General features: G+C 45.9%; 1 protein-coding gene across 1 annotated transcript; it reads left to right on the forward strand.

Annotated features, from left to right (window-relative positions):
- The first annotated feature begins 1398 nt into the window (after positions 1-1398).
- Positions 1399-4559, forward strand: S100Z (S100 calcium binding protein Z). The gene is made up of 2 exons (XM_003785927.2): positions 1399-1575; positions 4401-4559. The coding sequence occupies exons 1-2, from the start codon at positions 1435-1437 to the stop codon at positions 4557-4559; spliced, it is 300 nt and encodes a 99-aa protein (XP_003785975.1). The 5' UTR covers positions 1399-1434.
- Positions 4560-10877: the final 6318 nt, after the last annotated feature.

A 10877-nucleotide genomic window follows, 5' to 3' on the forward strand; every position in this document is an offset into this window, starting at 1 on the left:
GCCAGGGCTAGGTTTGAACCCACCACCTCTGGCATATGGGGCTGACACCTTACTCCTTGAGCCACAGGCACCGCCCAGCAACCTCAACTTTTGGGCTTAAGAAATCCTACTGCCCCAGCTTCCCAAGTAGCTGGGACTACAGGCATCCAGCACAATGCTCGGCTATTTTCTTGTTGTAGTTGTCATCGTTGTTTAGCTCGCCCCGGCCAGGCTCGAACCTGCCAGCCTCGGTGCTTGTGGTTGGCGCTGTAACCACTGTGCCACAGGTGCCAAGCCATAGAGACTCCTTTCCATTATGGAGTTTGTGGACATCTCCGGTTGCAGACTCCTGCATACACAGCTCCTCTGCCTTTATTCTATTTCAATGTTTCAACTAGGTTATACATTCCTGTTGCTGCATAAGTTAAAGTCAGTGAAAAAGGTCTAACTTAAGAAGTTTCACTCCCAACCACTCTGTTCTACTTCCCCACCTTACCCCTGACAGCGACCAATTTATTCCTTTCTTATGTTTCCTTAGGCAAATGCAAACATATAAAATGCTTGCTTGCACAAGACATATAATCTTATTTCCATTTCTTTTTGTACAGCTTGGATCACTGCTTTGGGTCTTTCTGAATCAGCACATGGAGAACTTCCTCATTATGTTTTTTTTTTTTTTTTTGGTAACAGGTGCACAGCTGTCCTTATGATCCCCTGACCTTGCTATTAGCTTTGCTAAGGAGTCTCCAGGTCTGAACTAGGGTATCTTGTTTGCTCCTCTATTTTTAGCCTTCTTCTTGTCATGGACTTCCTAGCAACTAACTGCATTTCGGTTAATGAGGATAACTGGAGGTTTCTCTTTGCCTTCTCATCTCATGCCACAGTGGACCCAGAATTCCTGGATGCCCCTTGGGGCAGCAGCTCACACCTGTTCATTTTGGTGATTAAAAACAGCAGAGGCACCTCCATTTGAGTCTCTTGTCACTGGTAATTTTCATCTTCTTGGGAACAGGTGCGCTGGGGTGGAACCCCAGGTAAAAAATGCTTATAGTTTAATTGTAAACAACCCCTGGCAGAGGTGTGCGTTGCCGAACAGGTATGAAGTTGGGTACTTTCTTCCTCTCTTTATTTTTCATTTTTATGTTTTAATATGAGTCTGTACTTGTCTGATTGTCTTAGGAACATGCTAAACTGCTACATCTTAGGGGAGTGGAGATTCGGAAGGAGAAAAAACTCATCTGCAAAGCTCTCGTTTGCAGCTTGCCCTAGAATGGGCAGAACTAATTATTATGGTTTAACAGCCATCACTTGGGTAGTGAGCCGACTCGAGGGGCTGTAATAGTCTGTTTTAATGACAATGCTCGCGTTTCCCCTCTGTTTATTTTGAATATGTGTCTTCCCCTTTATTACTAAGTTCAGTGCTCTGCTCCTGGAGGGGTCAGTTCTGCTGCCAACATGCCCACCCAGCTGGAGATGGCCATGGACACCCTGATCAGAGTCTTTCACAGATACTCTTGTAAGGAAGGGGACAAGTTCAAGCTCAACAAGGGGGAACTGAAGATGCTCCTGCAGCGAGAGCTCACAGACTTCCTCTCGGTGAGTCACGGTTTTCCTGCCGGATCCTGTCGGGGGGTTGGTGAGACACGGCGTTGGGGACAGCCTTTATGTCTGTACTCCCCTATGATTCTGTCCCCCACACAGTGTAATCTGCACACAGATTCAAACCGCAGGAAGCCAACACCAGAGGCCTCGGTTTCCATGCACACGGGCAGGTGCCCTTTTCCATATTACTTGAAGTTAGAGTTTCCAAGTGTTGAAAATTACACTTGAGGCTTTTACCAATTATTCAACATTCTGCCACAGCAATCAAAGATACAGCTAGTTATACCCAGACTATAGTTATGACTAGTCCTAGCTAGTTACACCGGGAGCGGTGTCCCACTGTCTGTGAATTAGTATTCTATATATATGAGGTCAGAAATGAAGCCTGGGGCGCTCCATGCTCGGGTAGCAAATTTTCTAGTGAATAGCAAATACTTAGCTTTGCCAGGCCAGCACGGGCTGATTGGAATTGCTGGGAAGCTTGTGTTTGGCCAGGGACCAGTGGGATGCAAATGGATTCATGTCTCAAAATAGCCAGAAGTTCAAAAAATCTATATACGAAGCCTTGCCGTGAAGTGTTCGGGGCCCCCTTTGAGGAAAACACTCTGATGTTTATGGAGTTGCTTTAAATTGATTTTGAGCACAGTGTCCTGTGCCTGCCTGCTGTAACTCTGTCCAAACCCTGTGTTAAGACCACAGATCGCAATTCCCACAATCTTTCCTCCTCACCCTCTATGGGAAAAACTTAAAGTACAAAATGTTTAAACATACAAAGTAATTCTTAATACCTTTTTAGTGACTTTAGGAGTTTCCAGCAATTTATTTTTTCCTTCTCAAATTCAGTTTGACTCCTGGATTGCATAGCATTTGCAGAGGTCCTCACACTTTTTAAACAGGGGGCCAGTTTACTCTCCCTCAGACCATTGGAGGGCTGGACTGCGGGCCCCTGGACGAGTTGGCTGCTAAGCAGGACAGGCAGCAGTGGCAGAAACACCTGGCAGGCCGGATAAATGTCCTAGGCGGGCCGCGTGTGGCCCGCAGGCCGTAGTTTGAGGATGCCTGATTTAGAGTAAAATGCTCTGATAGGTCAAACTTGGCACTTTTTTTATTTTTTTAAACAGGGTCTCACTATGTCACCCTCAGTAGAGTACAGTGGCGTCACAGCTCACGGCAACCTCAAACTCTTGGGCTTAAGCAATCCTCTTGCCTCAGCCTCCCAAGTAGCTGGGACTACAGGCGCCCACCACAACACCCAGCAAGTTTTTTGTTGTAGTTGTCGTTGTTTGGCAGGTCTGGGCTGGATTTGAATCTGCCAGCCCTGGTGTATGTGGCTGGCACCCTAGCCCCTGGGCTATAGGCACTGAGCCATTTTCTTCTTTTTTTTAAAGACAGAGTCTCACTCTGTCACCCTAGGTAGAATGCCCTGGTGTCATAGCTCACAGCATCCTCAAACTCTTGGCTCAAGTGATCCTTTTATCTTAGTCTCCCAAGTAACTGGGACTACAGGCACCCGCTACAAGGCCACCTAGTTTTTCTATTTTTAGTAGAGAGGGGTCTCTCTCTTGCTCAGGCTGGTCCCCAACCCCTGAGCTCAAGCGATCCACCCGCCTCGGCCTCTGAGAGTGCTGGGAACACGAGCATGAACCACCACACTGGGCAAACTTGGCACCTTCACGTATAATTGTTTTGATCAAGTTAATTTTGAACAATTAAGTTTCCGGCCAGTAAATGAGAAGGCAATGGGGAATTCCTGGAGGAAGGGGAGCGCTGTTGGAAACGTTTCTCAGCAACTGCTCATCCTGGAAGGAGCTGCAGGTGCCTCAGAATCCTGCCCTCGGGTCACCCTTCTTCTTTAAGGGCTCCCTGCTCTGCTTTCCCCGGTAAGGTCCCGTCATCCTTCCAAGATCTGCCCCTTATCCGGTGCCTCTTTCTGTTGCATGTCAGGCACTGGGCTGAGAAGGTTCTGCCTTATTAAATGTCCTGTGTGCCAGGCAGTAGTGGAGATGTACTTACTAAAAGGTTATGCATTGCAGAGTTAAATTCACATTTAACTGGCTGGATTATATATATTTTTTGAGACAGAGTCTTATTATGTCACCCTGGGTAGAGTGCCGTGAGTCATAGCTCACAGCAACCTCAAACTCTTGGGCTTAAGCAATTCTCTTGCCTCAGCCTCCCAAGTAGCTGGGACCGCAGGCACCCGCCACAATGCCCAGATATTTTTTGTTGCAGTTGACATTGCTGTTTAGCTGGCCTGGGCCGGGTTCGAACCCACCATCCTCAGTGCATGTGGCTGGAGCTATAACCACTGTGCTATGGGCTCCAAGCCACTGTCATGTATTTTTATTTGCTAAATCTAGCAACTTTGGTGCTAAGCACTCTCACAAATGTGGGGGTAAATATTTTCCTCCTTTAATATTTAAAAACGTCAAGTGATCTACTCAAGGTCCCACTGTTGGTAAGTGGTGCAGCCACCCGCTGTCCCTCAGTTCACCGGGCTGCCTCCCAGGTCCTGGCTGTCCACCTGGGATAGCCTGCAGGAGCAAGTTCACCATCCATAGCTCACTTTGATCAGCTGCTGTTTGCCTTTCTTGGTCTTTAGGCCTGAGCCAGAATTATATGGACCTTGGGCAGGGGACCAGGACTCATTTAGAATTTGTGCCTGGTTCAAATCTACCTGCGAATAGGCTCGAGGAAATTGTCTTCAGCTGCTAAAAAATGGAAATGAAGGCTTTAATGTAAATAAAAAGAAAACATGACTTCATTTGTTATCATGAACCTCAAAGCCTCCAAGTTAGAAATTTCCTTTTTCCCCTTAGTGCCAAAAGGACCCCCAGTTGGTTGACAAGATAATGCAGGACCTGGATGCGAACAAGGACAACGAAGTGGATTTTAATGAATTCGTGGTGATGGTGGCGGCTCTGACAGTTGCTTGTAATGATTACTTTGTGGAACAGTTGAAGAAGAAAGGAAAATAAAGATAAGTAGCAGGCCAATCCAAAGGCAGAAATAGATCCAAAGTTATTTACTCATTTTTCATCGGTACCCTTCAGATCTACAGACACAGTAATGTCATTTATGGAATAATAAATGGCACATACAGTTAATGGCTATTATTCCTAAATTTTGTGTACCTTGATGTATTGACTTGATATAATTATTCCAAATCTTATATTCTCTACTTGAAATTTGCCCATATTATTAAAGACGTTATAAGGATTTTCTTAGTCTGTCAAAAGGAGAGCATCACAAACATAGTTTCAAATGAGACTAGAACTTAGGAAATTTCTAAGACACCATTAAATTGGACTTGAACTTCTTACCCTGTTCATTAACTGGCTCCCCATACTCCTATGTCTTTGCTTCAGATGGAAGAGCTGTGTTAGGGTGTGTAAGGAGAAAGGCTGATAATTAGAAGTGTTGGCTTTTTCGGTGATTTAGGTCAGGGTATGGGTAGACTCAGGGCGAGGTGCTCAAGCCAAGAGAGCTGAAGCCAGCAACCTTTGGGAGTTGGTGTATAAGTAACCTTCCATCCTCCTTGGGTTGGAGAATTCAGAAGTAAGAGTTTCCCAGAATTTCCCAGTGCTTCCCCCTGGAGTTAAGCCTTGTCACGGGGCGGGGGGCTCCTTTCCCTTCCCTTCCCCGTTTCACTGCACTACCCTACCTGTGTTTCTGCACCTCTCAAATAAATGACTTGCACACGAATCCTTGTCTCAAGGTCTACTTCTGGAGGAAACAAACTACGACAGATCCTTGGAGAATTTTAAGAAAGGGCATGTTATGACTGTATTTATTCTTTCACGTGATTACCCTAGCCTATGCAAATAAAGAAAGGACTATGGAGAGGGCAGTTCTGCAGGACAGAGACCAGTGAGGAGGTGTTGCTATGGTTTGGGTAAGAGATGGTCATGTCCCAGACCAGGATTTCTGCAGCAGAGATGAAGAGAAGCCATTGAACTTACTGAGCGTTTTGGAGGTGGGACTGATAGGACTTACTGATGAACTCCTAGGGAAGTGTGAGGGAAAGGGCACAGTCCAGGATGACAGAGCAGCCAGCGCTGCTTGCCTCTCCAATACCCCTTCTACCTTCCGTCCATACATAAGCACCCTGAGCTGTGCAGGTGGCACTGTGCCTCAGCTAAAAAGCTGTGCTTCCCAGCCTCTCTCAGAGCGGGGTGGGGCTCGTAACAGGGCCTGGGCAATCAGAGGTGAGCACAAGCGAGCGAGTGGAAATGGTGCAGTATTTCCAGTGAGGCTCTGTGCCTTCCAGCTTGTTAATTCCTTTTCTTTCCTTTGGCTCGTGAGTGTGAGGCTGGAGGTGGGGCCATGAGAACAGTGGAGAGAAAACTGTGGGGACGTGGGACATTGTTGTCATGGAGCAGTCACTGCCCAGCCCTGCTTTCCTGCTTTTGGCCCTTTGATTACGTGGAGGGGAGTGTGAAAAGAAGATAACTCTGCTTAAATTGGATTCTTTTATATGCAGCCAAACACAATCTCTAATGTTTAGATTTTGGGTCAAACAAATGATGCAATTTCCTAAATGGGAAAGACTGAGGAGGAGCATTGATGTGAGCACATTGGTGGGAAATTCACAGCTCTGTTTGTGATGGGTACTGGACATCCAGGTGGAGATATCAAAGGGGAAGTTGGACGTAAGATCTAGGCTAGAGCTCAAGGTAGAGGGGAGGGGAGACACGGAGTTGGGAGTTGTCAGCATCTTCATGGTCTTTTTTTTTTTTTTGAGACAGAGTCTCACTATGTTGCCTTTCTTAGAGTGCCTTGTTGTCACAGCTCACAGCATCCTCCAGCTCTTGTGCTTAAGTGATTCTCTTGCCTCTGCCTCCCAAGTAGCTAGGACTACAGGCACCCGCCCCAACGCCTGGCTATTTTTTTTTTTGTTGCAGTTGTTTTAGCTGGCCCAGGCCGGGTTTGAACGGCCAGCCTTGGTGTATGTGGCTGGTGCCGTAACCACTGTGCTACGGGCACCGAGCCATCTTCATGGTCTTAAGCCGCAGGACTAGAAGAGAGGACTTAGCGAGAAGAAAAAGGTCCAACAATGGCTGGCCATGATATGCTGAAGGCATGGCCAGGGAGATAGAAGGAAAACCAGGAAGGTATGGTGCTTTAGAAATCTAAGAAAGTAGAAAAGAGGGGAAAAGTGTTGGAGAAGGAAGAAGAGTGAAATCCACTGAGAGGAGGAGTAAAATGAAAGTGGAGATTTCCCTGACACGGAAAGGAGCCTGATTTTGCTTATGAACGAGCCGATCTCCCTGTGTGGCAGGGAGTGAGGGCTCATTTACTTTTGGTTTAAGGAATAAATGAAAGAACTTGCCAACTGTTGACTTTCTAGTGCTAAGACCTGTCATTTTTTCCCCTTTAAACTGAACTACATTTGTTGTCTCTTTCAAATCAGTACCTGGCAGATAGGACAGGGAGAATTTAGAGGGAAGAGCATTCAAGAGAAAAAAATGTATACTATTGGCATTTACTTACTCTTGTCTTTCAAAAGGTTAGAAGTGTTGGGCACAGTGGCTCGTGCCTGTAATCCTAGCACTTTGGGAGCCCCAGGCAGATGGATTGCCTGAGCTCAGGAGTTCGAGACCAGCCTGAGCCAGAGTGAGACTCTGTCTCTAAAAACAGCTGGGCGTTGTAGTAGGCACCTGTAATCCCAGTTACTTGGGAAGCTGAGGCAAGAGAATTGCTTACACCCAAGAGTTTGAGGTTTCTGTGAGCTATGACATTATGGCACTCTATCAAGGGTGGCAAAGTGAGACTCTGTCACACACACAAAAAAAGTTAGAAGAGAAAAACAGGGAAAAAATTGAACATATATTTCAGATGTGTTAAGTTTCTCTTCATGTAAGAGAAAGTTTGAACACTTCTTGGGAGTGGGCCTTTAAACTTTTAATTTAATTTGCTCCAAAGTTTATATATTCTAAAATGGATCACCAAAATGAGAAAAATAAATCCAAAATTTTCCTCACAGTCTATTCTATGAAGAACATTCTCTACGTAGAGAAAGAAATGGAAAAAACAATGTTCATTTCATGGTGTTTCTACAAATCAATCAAAAGTGGGGAAAAGCAATTTATGTTTCAAATTAAATTTCAAATGAGTAAGAATTACATGATGTACCAAAAGTTCTTTTCTAGTAAAAGAGAGACTTTTTCTTTTTATTTTATATTAGGTATTCACAATAATTTTGTAAGAGGCAAAATTGATTATTTCTTATGCCCAGGGGCACTGGTCTTGGCATTTGCTGGAGTTTAAATATACTTGAAGTTTAAACAACTTTCAAAGACCGTCTCTGAGTAAGCCCATTCTACTGTTAAGCATTTTCCTACTGTGGTTATTAGAGCAGCTTATGAGAAACAACAGCCTAAGTCTGCTGGGGACCCAGGGTTAGAGATGTAACTGACGATGCCAATAGCTAGGAAATGTAAACAAAACAATGCTTTGAAATTTAACTTTGTGGTCTCAGTTACTTGGGAGGCTGAGGCTGGCAAATCGCTTGAGCCCAGGAGTTGGAGGTTGCTGTGAGCTGTGATGCCATGGCACTCTACCCAGAGCGACAGCTTGAGGCTCTGTCTCAAAAAAATAAAAAAATAAAGAGCATCAGGTGATTCTTAATTCAACCAGAGTTGAAAATTGTTGCTTTTATGGTGAATTGCTGCCATCAAATAATCAGATCAACATGTGACTGAGCAGGTGCCTAGGACGGCAGCTGCTCCGGCTCTGATGTGCGTGTGAATCACCCGGAGATCTGATTCTGCCTCATAGATGGGGTGGAGCTGAGACGCTGCAGTTCTAACAAATGCCCAGGTGATGCTGATGATGCTGATAGAAATGGTCTAGATTCTGGGATGAAGAAAACAGGGTTTAATGGAGTAAAGTTTGGGGACACAGACACCTGTAGAATAGTTCTTGCTGGAACATACTTTCCTTGGCAGAAATAAGACAACACAAAGATATTAGGCCCGAGGAGGGCAGAGAGGGGAAGAGGAAGCAGAGGCCAGGGACTAACATTCCCCAGGACCCCGGGAGAGGCCAGGAGAGAGAAGGGATGTCACCAGCCTGCCTCAGGGTACGAGTGTTAGGCAAGTTATTTAAGTTCTTTAGGTCTCATTTGAGGGGCAGATGTCTCCACTACGTGGCCTCACATGCTTCAGAATGACCTACGTGTACTTTCCAACCATTGCGATTCCCAGGCCCCAGCCTTGTCTATCGATCTGACACGGAGGAGCAGGAAGGGAAAAGATCCAGACTGATAGCCCGCACGCTGGGTGGTTACGATGCACCCTTAGGATGGAGAACTAGAATTCTAATGGTTAAAACAGGACAGCAAGTCCTTGGAGCCTATGAAGTGCTCAGTCAGTGGTAACCACGGTGATGATGGTGATGACAGTGAGAGGGTGAACATCTCTGGTCCAGCTAGATTCTGCAGAACCTGGGTCTTAGCCATCCTAACCTTTCAGGTCGGCCCGTGCTGATGCTGTCTGCCAGCCGCGTGCCCCGGGATACCTGTTTGTCCCTCGACCCCTCATACTTTCTCAGAGGATTCCTTCTCAAGAGGTGGCACCCTATGTGGTCATTAAACAACAGGATTTCAAAGTACATTTACTCTGATGGAAAGTGTCGTTACATCATAACTTTAAACATGGGATGTTTGGTCTAAATGAGGTTTAAAAAGTGCTGCAGCAAGAGTTTCTAAGGTCTTGCTTTGTTTCTGCTTGCGAGTTTTAATTTTCTCTGTTCCAGTCAAGAGGAGAAATGATGTACTTGCAAAGGGAAGGTCTGTGACAGGGTGGCAATCCAAAGTTGCCCCGAACCACTTCCCTTTCCAGCTTTTGTTTTCAAGAGTCTGAGCCACTGAGGTGATTATATGGGGAGCCTCCAAGGGGACCGTCAAGAGAAAGGAAATTGCCCTGAGAGAAGTATTTCTGCAGAGATTCCCTTGAGTATTGGAATAGAGAGGTGTGTGCATCCCTGGGGAGGACAGCACAAAACCTCTCCAGAGAATCCTCTCCCAGCATCCAACATTTCCTTAGCCTCCTCATCTTCAGATACACACACACACACACACACACACTACCCTTTGGGGTGTGGCTGATCAGCTAAGGGTGTTACCATCTCCTTTTGCAAGGCTTAGGTGGGTTCTCTAATTTTGCTTTGGAATGTAGCATCTACTATCTTGAGGTATCAGTCAAAATTTTAACATCCAGGCCAGGTGCAGTGGCTCATGCCTATAATCCTAGCACTCTGGAAGGCCGAGGCAGGAGGATCACTTCAGCTCAGGAGTTTGAGACCAGCCTGAGCAAGAGTGAGACACCATCTCTACTAAAATTAGAAAAATTAGCTGGGCATTGTGGTGGCACCTGTAATCCCAGCTATTTGGGAGACTGAGGCAGGAGGATCACTTGAATCCAGGAGTCTGAGGTTGCTGTGAGCTATGATGGACACCGCAGCACTCTAGCCTGGTCAACAGAGCAAGACTCTATGAGAGAGAGAGAAAAGGAAGAAATGTAATTGCTTCTTTTCTTTTCTTTTTTGAGACAGAGTCTCACTTTGTCACCCTTGGTAGAGTGCTGTGGAGTCATAGCTTACAGCAACCTGAAACTCTTGGGCACAAGTGATCCTCTCGCCTCAGCCTCCCGAGTAGCTGGGAGGCGCCCGCCACAACAATCGGCTATTTTTAGAGACAAGGTCTTACTCTTGCTCAGGCTGGTCTCCAACTCCTGAGCTCAGGTGATCTACCTGCCTCAGGCTCCCCAAGTGCTAGGATTACAGGCATGAGCCACCAGCCCAGGGAAACAGTTGTCTTAAGCCCTCTTCTCTATGGTTCTCATTAAATAACCAGAAAAGATTACCCAGCAGAGAACAGGGGAGACTAGGAGTCATCATCATGCCCACACAGAATTTCCATCTAGTCTTGTGAGAGCAGACTGAGAGATTACCTGGGGGGTTTTGCCTGCATAATAAGATGACCTTTGTTCCTGTGCATGTCTGCCCCTCACCTTTCCATGATGTGTGTCTCCTGCCTCCTGGGTCCCTAACTCTCTTCCCTGTGGAGAGAGTATTTAAGCATCAACCATCTGGCCCCTCTTGGAGTTCATATTTTGTATGACTTTTGCGCACACATATGCACAGTAATAAAATTTGCATGCCTTTTCTCCTGTTCACCTGCCTTTGTCAAATGATCTTCAGTGCAACTTCAGAGGGTATAGGGGAAGTTTTCCCACTGCCCCATAATGCCTGTGTAAAACATATGGACATTTTCTTTCTTTCTTTCTTTCTTT

This window comes from Otolemur garnettii, unplaced genomic scaffold, assembly GCF_000181295.1.
Source record: "Otolemur garnettii isolate 467f Iridium unplaced genomic scaffold, OtoGar3 scaffold00017, whole genome shotgun sequence".
Classification (NCBI taxonomy): domain Eukaryota; kingdom Metazoa; phylum Chordata; class Mammalia; order Primates; family Galagidae; genus Otolemur; species Otolemur garnettii.